This window comes from Bison bison, unplaced genomic scaffold (genome assembly GCF_000754665.1).
Source record: "Bison bison bison isolate TAMUID 2011002044 unplaced genomic scaffold, Bison_UMD1.0 scf7180017864531, whole genome shotgun sequence".
NCBI classification, from domain to species: Eukaryota; Metazoa; Chordata; class Mammalia; order Artiodactyla; family Bovidae; genus Bison; species Bison bison.
The window spans coordinates 10206287-10225221 of NW_011495081.1; the positions used below are offsets into that span (position 1 = coordinate 10206287).

General features: G+C 46.7%; 1 protein-coding gene across 3 annotated transcripts in view; it reads left to right on the forward strand.

The window, feature by feature from the left end:
- Window positions 1-18935, forward strand: part of LDLRAD3 (low density lipoprotein receptor class A domain containing 3) — a 211228-nt gene that overhangs the window by 17958 nt on the left and 174335 nt on the right. For all 3 annotated transcript variants that reach the window (XM_010831860.1, XM_010831861.1, XM_010831862.1), the window contains exon 2: window positions 2189-2335. In XM_010831860.1, the coding sequence (XP_010830162.1) occupies window positions 2189-2335 (147 nt within the window). The remainder of the gene's footprint in view (window positions 1-2188; window positions 2336-18935) is intronic.

An 18935-nucleotide genomic window follows, 5' to 3' on the forward strand; every position in this document is an offset into this window, starting at 1 on the left:
AGCTGGTTTCACAACCATCTCAGGGCTGGTGGTGGCTTTCGCAAGCCCAGTCTTGAGAGGGGTTCTGACATGGAAGGTGGGCTCAATGGACAGAACCCCATGATTCGTGATACCTGGTTTGGGTGTAGAACGGGGGAAAGAGGGGGCACAGTACATTCTCACTTCCAGACCATCAGAGCCGTGTGGTTTTTCATTCCGTACCGTCTGTGCCCTGGACTGAGCCTGTGTGCTCTGGTCTCTGCCATCTTCCTGTGGGCGCGAGGGGCTCTTGTGCTCCATTTCTGCATCTGCCAGCAGACCCTGCAAATGCCACCTCTGTCCTGTGACCTCTCTCTAATGCCTTGAATTTTGACTTTATCTTAAGAACATTGAGGAAACCCTTCAACGGCTTTTTAAAGTCGAGAAGTGTCACGATCGATTTGCTCTTTGGAAAGGTCCCTCTGGCCACAGAGATGGGCTGGAGGGGAGGCAGGGGTCACTTGTGACAGGGGTCCTGGTGAGAGGGTGTGGTGGTTGGGCTGGCGTCATGGCTGTGGCAGTGGAGGCCGGCGTGAATGACTTGGTGCCTGGCCCTCGTAGCGGGTGGCTGAGTGAGGAGGGGACAGGAAGGTTTTTAGGAGCCCAGTGCAGGCTCTTAAGGCAGGATGAGGCCCCTCCCTATAGCTGCTCTTCTAGAATTCTTCGGTGAATTACGAAAGCTCGTTTTCAGTAGGGTGTTCCTGTACATTGTTAAGTCAGTGCAGCAGAGCAGGTGGTCTCTGAGGACTATCCGTGGCACCTGGGCGGATGTGGTACCCCTTGCCTACGGCTGTGTCTTTTCCAATTTGCTGCCCGCTTGTTCCAGTTGTAAAGTGTTTTAGTACCACCCCAGTAGTACCATAGCCACACAACAGGGTGACTGCCCATTTCTCCTTGAGGAAGTCAGGGAACACTTCTGAGGTAGAGTAACAAAGAAGTTGTATGCTAACAGGTGTGTTGGGATTTCCCGGGAACCCCCATGGGTCGAAGGGCATTCCAGGTAGAAATCAGGTATGAAAGACGGTGTGCTGTCAGGGGGCCGGCCTGAGAGCTGTGGAAGAGCCTCATGGGCCCTCTCTCCTCCCATTACTCCACAGGAGTCTGGACTTCCTCTTAATGTGGGGCATTAAAATTGTTAGTATACCCTTGTGCCTTTCCAGCCTGGAGGATGGAGCCTGGCTTTCATCTCTGCATCTTTAGAACCTACCTAGTGGATGAATATGGTCATGAAGTTTCAATAAATGCCTATTGTAGATTCAGGAGGGAGTCCTGGTCTTTTTTTTTTTTTAAACAACTCCTTTTCCCCTAAGACTGTTTTATTTCCAATGGCTCATGATCTCCCAGACTTTGATCACAGTGGCTCAGATGGGTCCGATTGATCAGATCGGCTCCCTTGACAGTTGGCCTCCAGGGTCCATTGGTGGATGAATTCAGCTCTCCTTGACCTTCCCTGTTTGCTTTCCAGCCCAAGAGTTGGCCCAGTGGGATAAGGGGCTTGCCATTCTATGACTGTGTTCAGTGGAGTTGAGTCTCAACCTTGAGGCTTGGTGCTAAATCTCTGGGAACTCTTGGCAAGCCTTCCAGGGACTTGGTACTCTTATGGGGCTAGAAGGCCTGCACTCAAGTTTCAGCCTGGCCTTTCCTCCCCGTGTGACCCCAGGCAGTTCAGTTTTGTGGGCTGGGGCTCCTGTTTCCTATCGTGAAATTATCTCCCAGTATTCCTGTCGACTTGGCCGGAGTTCAAGGATTCTGTGGTCATAGGGCCGCAGAGTCTGAGACCTGGAAGGAACCTGCAGTTCCCTTTGTTGGAGGTACTGAGAGTCCCTCGTTCACTTTCTGTCTTGGAAAACTTTCTTTTTCGCCACTGCCGATGACCAGAAGAAAAACGTTTGCGTTTTATGACCAGTCTTCGACAAAGCAAGAAGTCTGTGAGCGTCTGTTGTGTGCTCAGCACCAGTGAAGGGCTTTTCTCATGGAGGCCTCACAGAATCCCCGGGGGTGGGGCAGATTATATGTCCATTTCACAGATGAGGAAACTGAGGTCCAGAGAGGCAACGTCACCCACTGGAAGTGCCACATGCACTGCCCGTGTGGAGGAAGAGCTGTGGGGGCCTGGGTCCTTGGCACCTTGGCCGTGCCATCTCACCGCCCTGTCCCTTTCCTCCCACAGACAGCCAGCTGCTCCCTGGGAACAACTTTACCAACGAGTGCAACATTCCAGGCAACTTCATGTGCAGCAACGGGCGGTGCATCCCCGGCGCCTGGCAGTGCGACGGACTGCCCGACTGCTTCGACAAGAGTGACGAGAAGGAGTGCCGTGAGTGGGCGTGTCCTTTGCTGGGGGTGCGGGCAGGGGCCTGTCCCGGGGTGTCAGTGGGGAGTTCCCCCCGGCCTGTGTGTTGCCAGTCATGGGGCTCAGGCCTCCGGCTGGCTGTCCTGCTCCTCCGCCTGTAACTCACTCTCAGAGCAGCGTGGTCAGTGCAGAAGCAGGGGTCTTGGTGTGGTGGGAGCCACAGCTTTGGGGGAGCAGGGAACCCTTTCACCAGACTCTCCTCACCCCTATGCTGGGGTCCTCTTACCGCCTTCCCCTCACACATGGGATGCTGAGGCTCCCAGAGGTTGAGCAGCTCTGGTGTCTCCTCACCAGCAAGCAGCCGACCTGGATTTGAACCCAGGGCTGCCTGAACCCGGGGCCCAGGCTGGAAACCACCTTGCACATCTTACACATTGCGCAGCATTCTTGACGATTAGATCCATTGCAGCATCACCTCAGGTATCCGCCATGGAGCTGGTACTGACTTTATGGTAATCTGCTTCCAAATGCCCTTTTCTCTGCTGACACCTGGGGCCGCATTTTCAGGTGGCACCACCAGGACCGGGGTCTTTTCTTGTCCTCCCCACCCATCTCCCTTCTTTAGCCTCTTACCCATTTTGTACCCCAAATCTGCATGAGATTTGGGTCGGTGGTCATCTCCGAGAAAGAAGGCCCCAGGGGTGTGAGTTGAGGGGCCCCCAGAGATTGGTAGGATCCTTCTCCCTGGTCATAGAGCCTTATTTCCCTTCATTGCCAAAGCTGGGCGCTGCAGAGTGAGCTGGGCTGTGGCACGCTGGCTGGCAGGAAGCAGGCTGGGGCCAGTGTGGAGGCCCTGGGCTGTGCGGTGCCCGGGGACCACACAGCTGGACATTGGTTCTTGGCTGTTTCCTGGGCTTTGGGCACCGGGCCACAGGGCCTCTCGCACAGGAGAACTCTGTGTTCTGGCTCTGAATCTGCTGTCTTTCTGGAAGCCAGCTGAGGAAATGAGGAGATGATGATTATCTGAACTTTTCACATAGCTGTTACCAGGATTTGAGGCTCAGCCTGTTGACGTACAGGAAGCAGCCCTGGGTTTGGGGCCCCCTCCGGGGCCAGGCTCCCTCTCCCTCGTGACGTGGCCCCTCTGAGACCGGCCTCTCAGAGATCTTGGTCCCTGATGCCTCCCTCGACTCTTCAGAGGCATTTTGGGAGGGGGTGGCTGAGAGTATGTTTTTTTGTGAGAGGTATTTCATCTCGTCTGTTGCATGTGATTTCTTCTGAATAGACCACTCTACATAATGCATTTTTATTTTTACAGAGTTGTATTAAAAAAAAAGTATGAAGTCTGTTTCGGCTTTTTCTGTTTCTAGCCTGGCTTCAAAACTGCTGGAAGTTGAATGTTTGTAATTTGAGTTTCAAATGAGACAGTATGTGTGAACCCTGTAATCTGTCCAGTTTTGAGCATTATTAAACATTCAGAATGTGAATGATCGTTTTTGGAATACAGTGTGTATTTGAACTCCCATAAATACAGATTGTATTTAGCTGAACTAGGAATATTCAGACCAGGGCAAGTTTGTGACAGGATGCAGGATCAAGAGTTGAGACCTAAGTTTGATTCCCAGCTTTGTCAGTTGCAGCTGTGTGATCTTAATGTTCTCTGTGACATTCTCTGTCCTCTGCCAATCCAGTTCCATGATTTCAGAATTCATGCATAAATGGGAAGAGCTGGTGAAAAGAGAAATAAAAAAGAGAAAAGATGGTGTGGGCAGCTGCTTGGCGAGGTTTGGTTTGGTTTGGAACAGGCTCGCCTTGGCTATTCTCCATTATTTTTTTTCTCCTTGTCTCCTACCCTTCACCCCCAAGTGTAGTAGAGACTTTATTTGCATTTATTTAGTCTTTTGATCAAAACATAATTTAAAGAACCATACACATAAACACAGGCATTCACAAAACCTTTCCTCCATTGCCCCTCTTTTTTTCTTTTAATCTTTAAAGTATAAAAACAGAAGACCACTGGAAAGTTTAGACAACAGAGGGAAGGAAAAGAAGTCCCTTTTCTAAAACAAATTCTCCTTGCAGTTCAGATTCCATGTGTATTCCCTTCCAGTCCAGGACCTGAGGGTGTGAGACCTGGAAAAGGACTTTGTCCAAACCCCAACCCTCCTCCCCACCCCTCTCCCCACCATGCTGTGTGATTTTAGGAGAGCTACCAGAATGGTCTAAAAGTTAGTCACTGGGAGGATTAAATGAGAATTCCTTAATCCTTCTGCTACCTCAATTCCCTCCTCTCAAAATGAGAGTGATCAGCCTTCTAAGTGGTGGTGTTGTTACTTTTTAATGGCTGTGAAGCACGCAGCACCGTGCCTGGGTATAGTCGGTGACTTGTAAACTTTGAGAGTTACTGGTCAGTCTGCACAGGGTACGTTGTTGTCATGGGGCATGTGATTGAGTAACTTGCTTTTGCTACACTTTACTTTAGAGACTTTGGCACCTTCCCACACATGTAGCACCTCTAATTGTTGTTTTATAGGTTACCTACCCTTCCATCCAGTAGATGCTCTGTAATCTAATAATTTCCCTATTGTCAGATGTTTAAGTCTTTTTTGCTTTTTTACTTCTGCTGATCAAACTGTTTAGGGTCCGTTAAGGAACTTATCCATACCCGGAGGACAGAAATACAGATTGGTTTCAGCCAGAGCCGGGATGGCCTGGGCCGAGGTCTCCAGGGTAGGTACCATTTGATCTGTCCTTTCAGGGGCTCCCTAAGAGTGGTCGATTTAGAATCCATGCCACCTTCTTCTGTGTCTTGCTTAGAAGTTACAGGGTTCATTCTCTGATTCTTTGGAACAACCTGGTACTTACAGGGAGGAGAGTGAGGGCAGCTGATGTTCTCACTTGGAAGAAGGGATCGCCTCTGATGCCCTGTGAAATAGCTTTGGCATTTAGAAGAGAATACACTTCATCAGGGAGTAGCCTTGTCCTTTCCAAAGGGTGAGACAAGGGCCGGGAGAAGTGTGTGCTGGAGGGTTACAAGGCAGAGAGCAGTTAATGCTGTATCCACAGCAGAGGGAAGATTTTCGTGAGACAGGAAGAAACTTTTTCATTTAAAGGTAATAGTAAAAACTGGGGGAATGGGGAAGGAGGAAAACAGCATCCCGCATAGAGTCTGTCCTCTTTCATAGATCACTATTAGCATCTTACAAGTTTGCATTTAGGCTTTTCTCAGTTGTAATCACCAGAGGTATACAATTTTATATTTTAATTTTTTCCCAGGTAACATTTTAACATTTTTCTATGTTTTTACAGTGTATTTGTCTACCACTTTTAATGCTTAAACAGTCCATTCATTTGGTATAATATAGTTTCAGTTCAGTTCAGTTCAGTTCAGTCGCTCAGTCCTGTCCGTTATTTACCTATTATTTGGCATTCACATTGTTTGCAATTTTTCACTTAGAGATAGTGTTCATGGTTGTGAAATGAGGGTTTATATGACTTTCCCCCTATTTTGAGAAATTTTCTTCAGCTTGATTCTCAGAAATGCAATGATTAGGTGAAAGGACAGGAGGTTTTTCTAACTCTTGATCAGAGTGCCCACTTGTTCTGCTAACGGTTTGCACCAGCTTGTTCTCTCACTGGCAACATGTGTGACTTCTGGCTTTATTTTAGTCTTGGCAGCATTGGGAAATATCTTTAAAAAATAGTTTTTCTGGTTCGTTTAATATACATATTTTCACTTTTTCAAATTATCTAAAGTGGTTGATTGTTTTCCCGTTCCCCTGTTTACTGGTTGTATTTCTGACCTCGTGAAATATTAATGGGCTAGAATAAATTTCCAACTAGGTTGAGTCATTGAATTTTCCACCTAAAGAGTTTTGAGAGTGGAGGCTCATTTGGGGATAGGCTGAGTGTATTTCTGTTCTTAGTTAATGGAATCCCCTAAATGATTGTTTTATCCAGATAACTTTTCCTTGGAATAAAAGGGTATGTTTTAAAAAAACATAAAAGTTCCATGAAAGCCCTGATTATAACAAGAGCAATGGCATGCCATTACTTGAGCTTCCGCTGGGCTGCACTATCCAGGCACTTTATGTTATATTAACATGGATTGTTGGAAGCCTGATGAGAAAGACACTGTTGTTATCTCTGGTGGAGCAGACTGAGCTGTAGAGAGATGATGCAGAACTCGACGGCTGCTTCCAAGAGTAAGTCCTTGTAACCTTTCCCTATCAGAGACCACCAGTGGGTTCATTCAGTCTTTTGTAAATGGATCCATATTATTCTGCTGAACAGGATTGTACTGTATGGTATCACTACTGATCTACTTCTCAAGAAACTTAAGAAACATCACTAATGTCTTCCTGTGGACAGGCATACCTTGGAGATGGTGTGGTTTCACTTCTAGACCATCCCAGTAAAGCGAGTCACACAAATATTTTAGATTCCCAGTGCATATGAAAGTTGTGTTTATACTATACTGTAGGCTTCCCCAGTCGCTCAGTGGTAAGGAATCCACCTGCAATGCGGGAGACTCAAGAGACACAGGTTCGATCCCTGGGTCAGGAAGATCTCCTTGAGGAGGAAATGGAAACACACTCTAGTATTCTTGCTAGGAAAATCCCATGGAAAGAGGAGCCTAGTGGGCTGAAGTCTATAGGGTCGTAAAGAGTCGAACACAACTGAGCAACTGAACAGCAGCAGCAGCAGTAGTCTATTAAGTATGCAATAGAATTATGTCTAAAAATAATGTACATATTTTAATTAAAAAATTAAAATTTCTTTAAACTACTAACCATCATCTGAGCCTTCAGCGAGTTGTAATCTTTTTGCTGGTGAAGCATCTTCCCTAGGTTGTTGATGGCTGCTGACTGATCAGGGTTGTGATTGCTGAAGGTTGGGATGGTTGTGGCAATTTCTTAAAATAAGAAACAGTCAAGTTTGCTGCATTGATTGACTCTTTCATGAACAATTTCTCTGTAGTGGCAATGCTGTTGCTAGCATTTTATGTATAGAACCTCTTTTAAAAGTGGAGTCAATCCTATCAAACCCCACTGCTGCTTCTTATCAACTAAGTTTATGTAATGTCCTAAGTCCTTTGTCGTCAGTCAGCAATCTTCACAGCATCTTCACCAAGTATAGATTCCATCTCAAGAGACCACTTTCTTTGCTCATCCATAAGAAGCAACTCCTTACCCATTACAGTTTTATCATAAAATTGCAGCAGTTCAGTATCATCTTTAGGCTCTGCTTCTCATTTCTAGATCTCTTGATATTTCCACCACATCTGCATTTACTTCCTCCACTGAAGTCTTGAACCCCTCAAGGTCATCCGTGAGAGTTGGAATCAACTTCTTCCAAACTCCTGTAAATGTTGATATTTTGACCTTTTCCCATGAATCACGAATACTCTTAATGGAATCTAGACAGGTGAATCCTTCCAGAAGTTTTTCAATTTACTTGTCCCAGATCCATCAGAAGAATCACTGTCTTGGGCAGTTTTAGCCTTATGAAAGGTATTTCATAAAGAACAAGACTTGAAAGTCAAAATGACTCCTTGATCCGTGGGCTGCAGAATGGATGTTAGCAGGCATGAAAACATTAATCTCATTGTTCATCTCCATCAGAGCTCTTGACTCACCACATGTGTTGTCAGTGAGCAGTAATGTTTTGAAAGGAATCTTTATTTCTGAGCAGTAGGTCTCAACAGTTGTTTTAAAATATTTAGTAAACAAAGTGGTCAACAAATGTGCTGTCATCCAGGCTTTGTTGTTTCATTGATAGAGTGCAGATAGAGTAGATTTAACATTATTCTTAAGGGCCCTAGAATTTTTAATGGCAAATGGTAAACGTAAAGTCATCAGCTCTTTAGCCCCTAACAAGAGAGTTAACCTGTCTGTGAAGCTTTGAAGCCAGGCATTGACTTCTCCTCTGCAGCTATGAAAGTCCTAGATGGCCTCTTCTCATAAATGGTTGTTTTGTCTACACTGAAATTTTATAGTCACCTTTATTCATTATCTGAACTGGATCTTCTGGATAACTTACTGGAGCCTCTACATCAGTACTTACTGTTTCACCTTGCACTTTTCTTATGGAGAGAGCTTCTTTCCTTAAACCTCATGAACCAGCCTCTCCTGGCTTCAAACTTCTGCAGCTTCCTCACCTCTCTCAGCCTTCATGGAATTGAGGAGAGTTAGGATTGGACTCTGGACTGGGCTTTGGCTTAAGGGAATGTTGTGGCTGGTTGGGTCTTCCGTCCAGATCACTACAACTTTCTGCATATCAGCAATAAAGCTGTTTTGCTTTTTTATCATTTGTGTGTTCACTGGAGCAACACTTTTAATTTCCTTCAAAAACTTTTCCACAGTTTGGCTAATTGTTCAGCACCAGAGGCCTAGCTTTTGGTCTTTGTTGAAAGACCGAGTTCCTTCCTCATCGAGTATAATCATCAGTTCTAAGTTTTGTTTAAAGCGGGAGATTTGTGACTCTCCCTTTCACTTGAATACTTCGAGGTCATTATAAGGTTACTATTTAACCTAATTTTAATATTGTGTTTCAGGGAATAGGGAGCCTGAGGGCGAGGGAGAGGGAGAGAGATGGGGGCAAGGCCAGTTGGTCTGTGGAGCAGTCAGAATACACACAACATTTATCAATTGAGTTCACCATCTTACCTGGGCATGGTTCCTGGAGCCCCAAAACAGAGACAGTAGTAACATCGGGGATCCCTGATAACAGATCAACATACTAAACACAATAATAATGAAAATGTTACCCCCGACATGTGACAAAGAGACACAGAGTAAACCACCATGATTGGGAAAACGGCTTGACACCAGGTTCCCACAAACCTTCAATTTGTGAAAAAAGAAACCTCAGTATCTGCAAGGGGCAATAAAGTGAAATGCAATACGGCGAGGTATGCTTGTAAATGATTTCTAAAATGGCAATTAGTCTGTGAATCTCTGAAAGAAGAAACTGTACTTTATTACTGCCCCTTGCCATAATAATAAAGCAGAAATCCAAATTTCGAGAACATACATGTGACTTGAAACCGAGAGCCTTCAGATCTCCTGCCAGCTTTGTGTTGGAGTGCAGCTGCCATTTCTCTGTGTTCTAACCAAGTAGGGGAGAGATCTTGAGATCCGGGTCACAAGGTGGTTCATTTGCTTTTTTTGAAAAATTATATTGATCACTATCTTTGAGGCACGTACAGACTTTTAAAATTCAGGGCCTGTGTATGCATGTGTGTGTGTGTGTGTGTGTGTGTGTGTGTGTTAGCAGGGATGGGGATGGGGATAAATTCAAGAATCTTGTCAAATGATAAAATTTAATGAAACTCCAAATCCAGAGATTTAGAAAAGTAGGCCCAAAAATGGAATTTGAGTTTTCTTTGCTTGTAGTGTTCCCAACCATTTCTTGAGCATGACTTTTACTTGGTCGGGTGTGATGGCAGAAACCTAGGAGAAGGGGTTGAGAGGGCAAGTTTGAAATAATGATCACCAAGAAATGTCAAAAGAGAGGAAAGCCCAGTCAGAAATTCTTCCTTTTCTTTTCAGGTCTTTCTCATCATCTGACTCTAGGTGGTGCCACATATAATGTTTTCTATTAAACCTGGTGATCCAGGGCAAGTGGAGATGAGGGGAAAAAACCTGGATTCTGAGTCATTCTCCTTGCCAAACTAGCAGTAATTCAGCTGTTTTACCAGGGCTCCTCCTGCTTGGCTCGCATGTAGAATGTCCCGGGAAATCAGGCAGTTTCCATGGGACGGGTACAGCTCGCTCCTTCATCTCTCAGGCTGCTCTGTCTTTTCTTAGAGAAGGGGGTGGTGACAGGTGACATGCTGTGACCTGGGAGGTAGCCCAACAGTGACTGGGGAGACGCTGGGGAGTAGTGGGATCTAGTCCTCCCCTGCAGCTGTGTAAGAGCAAAGCCGGCGCAACACTGTCGTGGGTTCAGCTGTGTCCCCATCCCCACCCCCAAGTTCATGTGTGGAAGTCCTATAACCCCAGTACCCCAGAATGTGACCTGGCCAGAAAAGAGAACCAAATTTTGCCATTTTCAGAAACATGGATGGACTTGGAGGGCATTATGCTATGTGAACTAACAGAAAGATAAATACTCTATTATATCACTAATATGTGGACTCTAAAAAATACAACAAACTACTGAATGTAACAAAAAAGAAGAAGACTCACAGAAAAAGCTAGTGGTTACCAGTGGGGTGGGGGTGCCACTGCTGCTGCTGCTAAGTCGCTTCAGTCGTGTCCGACTCTGTGTGACCCCAGAGACGGCAGCCCACCAGCCTCCTCTGTCCCTGGGATTCTCCAGGCAAGAACACTGGAGTGAGTTGCCATTTCCTTCTCCAATACATGCATGCATGCTAAGTCGCTTCAGTTGTGTCTGACTCTGTGTGACCCCATAGACCAGGCTCCTCTGTCCACAGGATTCTCTAGGCAAGAATACTGGAGTGGGTTGCCATTTCCTTCTCTGGGAGTTGGGGTGGGGGACGGTAATATAAGGGTGGGGGATTAAATGTACAAATGATTAGGTACAAAATAAGCTACAAGGATATATTGTACAACATGTGGAATATCACCAATATTTTCTAATAACTATAAATGGAGTATAACCTTTAGAAATTGTGAATTGCTATATTGTACACCTGTAACATAATACTGTACATCAACTCTACCTCAATTTAAAAATGTATTAAAAAGGGACTTCCCTGGTGGTCCAGTGTTTAAAAGTCTGCCTCCAGTACAGGGGACGCCAGTCTGATACCTGATCAGGGAGCTAAGATCCCACATGAGGCAGAGTAGCTAAACCCCTGCACCACAACTTCTGCACCCACTCTCTAGAGTCCTCGAGCCGCAACCACTGAAGATGCCTAGAGCCCGAACTCATCAACAAGAGAAGCCACCGCAGTGAGAAGCCTGTGCGCCACAGCCAGAGCAGCCCCCACAAAGCCCATGCACAGCAACGAAGACCCAGTGCAGCCAAAAATTATAAATAAATTTTAAGAAAAAATATATTAAAAAATTTTAAATAGCATGAAGAAACAAAAAGAACATGACCTTATTTGGACATAAGACCTTTATAAAGGTAACCAGGTTAAACTGAGGTCATGAGAGTGGGCCATATCCAATATGCCCTTATAAAAAGGTAGAGTTTGAGTACCAAGATCCATACAGAGGGAAGACGATGGAAAGACAGAGAGAGGGTGGCCATTTATAAGCCAAGGAGAGAGGCCCGAAACAACCTTCCCCACAGCCATCGGAAGGAACCAGCCCTCCTGACACTAGGGTGTAACTCATGGCCTCCTGAGCTGGGAGACAACACGTGTCTGTTGTCGAAGCCACCAAGTTCTTGTCCTTTGTTATGACAGTCCTCGCAAACTAAGCCAGCCATCTACCCATCTCTTATTTTTTTAAAAAAAGTGTTACGTAGTGAGTGACAGCTGTCCTACAGCTGAGTAACAGATTGACATTCACAGACATCCTATTCTATTTTTTTTTTTAACAATGTGAAAGTAAAGATCTTACTATTATAGGTTCAATTATGTTCCTGCCAAAGACATGTCATGGTCCTCACCCCCAGAACCTCTGATTGTGACCTTCTATGCAATTGGGATGATGGGGGTGTAATTAGTTAAGATAAGGTCACACTGGCATCTGGTGGGCTTTTAATCCAATGTGACTCATGTCCTCGTGAGAAGTGCTATGAGGATATGAGGGAAGAAGGCCACGTGACAGCAGAGGCAGAGATGGCGGTGATGCGCTGCAAGAGAAGGAACGCCGAGAATTGACAGCTGTGCCCAGGAGCTAAGAGGAGGCGGGGAGAGAGTCCACCTTGAGTCTCAGGGGGCACGTGGCCCTGCTGACACCTTGACTGTGGACTTCTGGCCTCCAGAAATGTGAGAGAATAAATTTCCGTTGCTCAGAGTCCCTCAGTGGGTAGTACTCTGTTGTTACCGCCCTAGGCATCTAATACACATCCTTCCCAGGGACGAGTCAAGCCATTTGGGCTGCTGGGGTCCCGCCCAGCCCAGTAGGTGTGGCCTACTGGTGTCAGCCGCCCTGACACTTGCCTGGCCTCTCAGAGCCTCACTCTTCTTTCTGCTGCGGCACACCACCTTGTCACACAGTCGAGGCAACCCTTTTTCCTCCAGGTCGTGTAGCTGGCAAGCCATTGTTAAATGCTGAATTTCAAAACCCTTCTGAAGACCTCGATCTTCAGAAAACAGAAGTCTAGAGAATAGTGCTGTGGTTAATTCTCTGTCCCTGAAATGCTTCAGAATGAAAACTTTCGTTCCTCTTTCCTCTCCAGCGCTCATGGTACAGAAGGAATCCAGGACCTGTGTGTGTTAATGTTGCCCCTGTTCTAACTTAGTCATTTTTGTTTGTTTGTGTATTCGTTTAGAAACATCTCAGATCATTTCAGGCATGGCTGCCACTTCACTTGGTTTCTTTCCTCTCAAACGTGAGACCATAAGTCCTATGGTTAAAAGCAGGGGCTTTGGAGGACAGGGTGTCCAGGATGGCTCAGTGGTAAAGAATCTGCCTGCCAATGCAGGAGATCCTGGAGATGTGGGTTCTATCCCTAGATTGGGAAGATCCCCTAGAAGAGGAAATGGCAACCCACTCCAGTATTCTTACCTGGGAAATTCCATGAACAGAGGAGTCTGGCAGCTATAGTCCATGGGATCACAGAGTCCGATGTGACTGAGTACACACACACACACACACACACACACACGCGCGTGCACACACACATTAGTGTTTGGCCTCCGTTTATGGCCTCTGAGGCTCTGGGCACCGACTTGCCTTCCACTATAGCAATTTCCTCATCCGTATAATGTGGATAATAACCCAGGGGTGATAGTTAAAACGTTTAATAGACGGCGTGTCCAGGCCTAATCCAAGTTAGAAATAGAGTGGAGATCAGCACAGCTGACCACAGGGCATTGCTGTCACTCTTAAATGAGCTAACGTAGGTGAGGCTCGGAGCTGGGGTTCCGGGCCCTGGTAACAGGTTCAGTAAGTGCTAATGGACATTATTCCCTCATGAGTGCCAATGACACAATCCTCAAGCCCAAGTCTGCAGTGACATTCCTGGCCCTGCCATGCTAAACGTCCAGCCCATCCCTTGCCCCTCTCCCCTAGAGCTGCCCACCCCGTCTCTTCCCGCTTTCGCTTAGGAGCCCTGGAAATCTCTTCAAGACTCCGCCTCCAGAGAGTCTTAAACACACAGTCACCAGCTCTTATGAAATTCTCTCTAGCTTTGTGCCCCAGGGGGCCAGCCAGACACGGAAGCCCCAGTACAAGAGAAGGAACCAAATCTTTGAGGATCTGAAGTGGGCTGGGCAGGCTCACTGGGCCATAGGGAGAGGGACTGGACGGAGCTCTCTTGCATTCAGCTGGGAACTCATGTCTTCATGGCCCTGCACTTGGCCCCCACCCGCCAGAGTGTTCCCAGCTCTGCCCAAGTCCCGCACAATTAAGCACCTAAGTGGATTTTGATGACGGCACTTTGCGGCTCCACTTCAGCAGCCTTCTGAAGTCTCTGCTTTTCACTCCCGTTGGCCTGAAACCCACACCACCTCCCTGCAGCCGCCAAGGTCTAGGACTCGTAGAGGTCACATCCTTCCAGGCCCTCCCTCCCCGTCCGGACATGCGCTTTGTGCCTGATGCCAGTCCTGCTCTCCAGATGTTGGGATGGCGGTGTAAATTCCCCAGTGGCCAGTCAGCTACTTAGGGACAGCTTCCCACTTGTCAGGCTACACTTGACCTTCACACGAATTGACCATATGCTAACGTTTCTAAAAGGGCCTGGCTGCTGTTTGAAGAAGCCAGCAATTTTACAGTAGATGGAGACATACGAAAGTGCTCCAAAACTCCCTAGATATTTCAGTTGCCTGGGGCTACTCAAACAAAATATCACAAACCCATGACTTGAAAGAACAGAAATATATTCTCTCCCAGGTCTGGAAGCTGAGTGTCCAGAATCAAGATGTCCACAGGGCTGTGTTCTCTCAGGAGGTTCTAGGGGCAGGTCCTTCCTTGTTTCCTTGCTGGCATCCCTTGGCATCTTTGATGTGCACGGGATATAGATGAAACATCATGTGGTTGTTTGCCCTGAGCACATGTGTTCTGTGTCCAAATTTCCCTTTGCTTAAAAAGGACACCCATCGTTGGCTTGGGGTCACCCCTTGTCCAGAGTGACGTCATCTTAACTTGATTATATATATTGCACAGACTCTTTTTCCAAATAAGGTTCCATCTGGAATTCTAGGACATTAGTCACCTACCATACCAGGTACATATTGACAAGGCAGAGTGTGCAGTGGCCAGCGCCCCCAGGACCAGGCCTGAGCACTCAGCCCCCTGTGTGCTGTGTGCTGGATGAGTTTTCACTGTATCCCCTCGGGGTCATTTGATGTTATTGTTTTACTCTTCCCTCTGTATTTGGTGGTCATGGAACAGGAGGGCTTCTCAGGTGGCTCAGTAGTAAAGACCTCACATGCCGATGCAGGAGATACGGCTTTGATCCCTGGGTTGGGAAGACCCCCCGGAAAAGGAAATGGCAACCCACTCTGGTATTCTTGTCTGAAAAATCCCATGGACAGAGGAACCTGTCAGGCTTCAGTCCATGGGGTCGAACGAGTCAGACACAAGTGAGTGATCGAAAAACACATGCTCACGTGAAAGAGGACCAGGAGTGTCAATAGAACAGGAGTAGGTGGAAAGCCTGGGAGAGTGCTTTGTATGAGAAAATAAATATTTTTTGAGTCAATTATAGAAGTAGTCTTACTTTTGTGAGGTATCTTTACTTGGCTACTTCCATGATTAAAAAAATAAATTACTCTGAACTCCAGGTAGTGTGTATGGCAGCCTGTGAAAGTCCTGTGCCTTTAAAAGCCACTGGGGTGGGAGGTGCTGTCACTAAACTGATGCTTGTAGCGCTCTGTCTTCCAGTCCACCTGGGAGAAAGCTGGGAGCACTCCCGGACAGATTGGACTGTAGGCAGCCTTTTTGTCCCTGTACAAGGACATGGAGAACATGAGTTAGTTGCCAATGTTTCTAAATCGGAAGCTTGCACATAAAAATTGGGATTATCAGGTTTTCTTGGAAAATTAGATTTAGTGTTAGGATACTCTGCGCTCAGAGAACCTTGTTTCCACTCTGCGTCTATGGTTCGTTTCGCCATCTTGCTCATTCGAAGTTCATCGGTGTTTCTTTAATCCCAAGACACACATCTTTTTACATTTTCAGGTCTCTGAATGTGAGACACCTTTTATAATCAATGGAGTAAGAAAACACGTGTCCTGGTTTAATTGGCAGAGTGCTTTTTCTTTCCCAGTTGTATGTAAATTATGGCATGCCTTATAATTGGTGGTGTCTTAGACCCAGTGAAATTGAATTCATTTTCTCTGGCTTGTTAGCATATGGTGTTTCAACCAAAGGTGCTGACGTTTCCAAACAGATAAACATACCATGTGTATGTTTTCCTTGGGGTGCTTGCTGTGCTTGAGCAGTGCAGAGTGGGAGGGGCCTGGCTTTGGGGCCACAGGGCCTCGGTTGAATCCTGGCTTTGTCACGTGTGAGTAGTGGGCCCTGGGCAAGGTACTCAGCCTCTGTTTCCTTAAATCCCATGGCATTTTTAGGAGGATTAAATGAACTTGAAAAGTCTTCAAACTGCTGCTGGTATGAAGTGCTCAGTAAACAGTAGCTGTGCTCATATTGTAAGTGTGGAGTCACATTTCTGGCTTAGATCCCAGCTCTGGCCCTGGCTAGTCATTTCGCTTCTGGAGCCTTAGTCTCTCCATCTGTAAAATGGGAGAATGTCTGGAAAGGGGGAAGAATATGAGAGTCAGACGTTTGAGTGCTGATGTCTGGTGCATCAGTTCAGTGCAGTCCAGTCGCTCAGTCATGTCCGACTCTTTGCGACCCCATGAATCGCAGCACGCCAGGCCTCCCTGTCCATCACCAACTCCCGGAGTTCACTCAGACTCACGTCCATCGAGTCAGTGATGCCATCCAGCCATCTCATCCTCTGTCGTCCCCTTCTCCTCCTGCCCCCAATCCCTCCCAGCATCAGAGGCTTTTCCAATGAGTCAATTCTTCGCATGAGGTGGCCAAAGTACTGGAGTTTCAGCTTCAGCATCAGTCCTTCCAAAGAATACCCAGGACTGATCTCCTTCAGAATGGACTGGTTGGATCTCGTTGCAGTCCAAGGGCCTCTCAAGAGTCTTCTCCAACACCACAGTTCAAAAGCATCAATTCTTCGGTGCTCAGCCTTCTTCACAGTCCAACTCTCACATCCGTACATGACCACTGGATAGCAGGCACTTAATAAAATATGCTTTCCCATCATCTGCCTTCCTCAGCCATGCATCTGCCCTGAAAGGGAGAGTCTCCAGGATTGCCAGAGAATTTTTGATCCGGGTTCCCTGGGGCTCCTTCAGTCGTCAAAGAAGGGCTGGAAGATGCTTGCTAGCGTCTACTTTCTAACAGGTTCTCTAAACTAAGGAGGGTGGGCTGTTTTATTTCAGAGATACTGGGAGTATTCAGGGTGGCAGTGCATTAGTCACAGAGAGCATTTTCAGAAGACAGAACCCAGAGACCCCGCAATGCCCTGTTTTGAGATGTGTGCTGCATGGCAGCCAAAGATGGGGGAAATGAAAAGTGCTCAGTCATGTCTGACTCTTTGCGACCCCATGGGCTGTAGCCCACCAGGCTCCTCTGTCCATGGAGTTCTCCAGGCAAGAGTACTGGAGAGGATAGCCGTTCCCTTCTCTGGGGGATCTTCCTGGCCTAAAGATCAAACCCGGATCTCCTGCACTGCAGGCAGATTCCCTACTGTCTGCACCACCAAGGAAGCCTGTGCCAACTTCAGTGATCTCAAGTCCCCATTGTACCCTCAGAAGCTGAGAGGAATAAGATTGTCTACCAGAGGTCCTGGTTACTCCTCACCGGGATCTGCCACAGGAGACTCTCTGGTTAGGGGATGTTGAGTCAGGTCTGTTGAGGTAAGATGTCCTGGAGCCTAAAGAAAGACTGGGAGGAATTTGTCCAATTTAGCATCTTCCTAGATTAGAGGAATTTTTTTATTACTGAAGTCATGAAAGCTCCCAGTTCTTAAAAAGTTTTATTATTTAGTTAAGGCTCCCCCCACCTCGTATCTCTGCTGGTGTCCTTCTGATCCTCTTCTCAGGGTGCCAGGGAGGCACCAACAGTTCTGTCTGCCAGGACCCCCACCAGCCCCACCTGGTTCCCTTGGTTCCTCCCAGGAGATGGCAGCTGCCGTTCAGGATCTGCCACTGCTTTCTCGGTAACCGCCAATTTAAATACCAAAACTGTCACCAGCTGAGAAGTTAGTGACATGGAGTCATGCTAAAGTCATGTTTCAAATCAACTCTTTTGCACAAATATCAGCTTCACTCCTTCTCACCAGTCCTCCCCGCCACTTCCAGAGAACTCTGTTATTACCAGCGCTGCAGGCTGCCTCTTCCTGCAGGCACAGAGAGAATCTCGATGAGGCGCCTGAGCTGGGAGGGTTTGTGTTCCTGTGTCACTGAACGTGTGGGGCCAGGTTGCCTGGGCCCTGTCATTCAGGCGGTGCTCTCGTTGCCAGGACTTGGCTAGAGCTGCAAGATGTCATCAGCGGTAACAGGCACCATAATTGCTAATAAAATTTAAATGGCTGCAAAATCACAGAACATCAAAAAAAATTTTTTTTTTCCCTGGCACATCCAGAGAAATCTTGCTGATCCAAGGGAGGCTGTGACTGTGCAGTCTTTATTTTTGTTTTTTAATGCAGACTTGCACTTTCATCTGCGATACAACTAGTTTGCAGTTGCCTAATGGCTTTTTTAAAAAAAAAATTTAGAGACAGATGAAAAAGTAATAATTAAAAGAAGAGGATATGGTGCATTCTTGTAATTCAAATACGTGACTGGAATGGTTTGTTTACTAGTAACATTCAAAGACTAGCTTCAGGATGGTTTAGAGTAGGAGAAAAAGGGGGCAGAAAATCTTTGAGGTCACAAGGTAAATGTGCACCCCTCTTAAAAAAGCATTTCAGGAACCTTTGGCTTCTGACATCATTATGACCGTGTCCTTTGTTAAGATCCCAGAAGAGGAAGCCCATAAAATGTAGGGAATGTCTTAGGGCTAAAAAGGCTGTCAAGTTTTCTAGATTCGATAGTTGGAAGAGAAGGGACTGAAACAGGTTACAAACAGATGTTCTGTGTCCCACAGCACAGAACAGCTTCAGGTTAACTCTAGATTAGGACACAGCCTCTGGCTCCTTTGAAAAGGCGTCATTTGCATATCCCAGGATTTGCCCAAGTTCATGTCCAGTGAATCAGTGATGCCATCCAACCGTCTCACCCTCTGTCATCCCCTTCTCCTCCTGCCTGCAAATCTTTCCCAGCATCAGGGTCTTTTCTAGTGAGTCAGCTCTTTGCATCAGGTGACCAAAGTATTAGAGCTTCAGCCTCAGCATGAGTCCCTTCCAATGAGTATTCAGGGTTGATTTCTATCATCAATGCCCTTTATTTGGAGGCATGCAGGTGTGGTGGCAGGTACCCAGTGTCTCCAATTCTCAATGCACTTTAAATATGCAG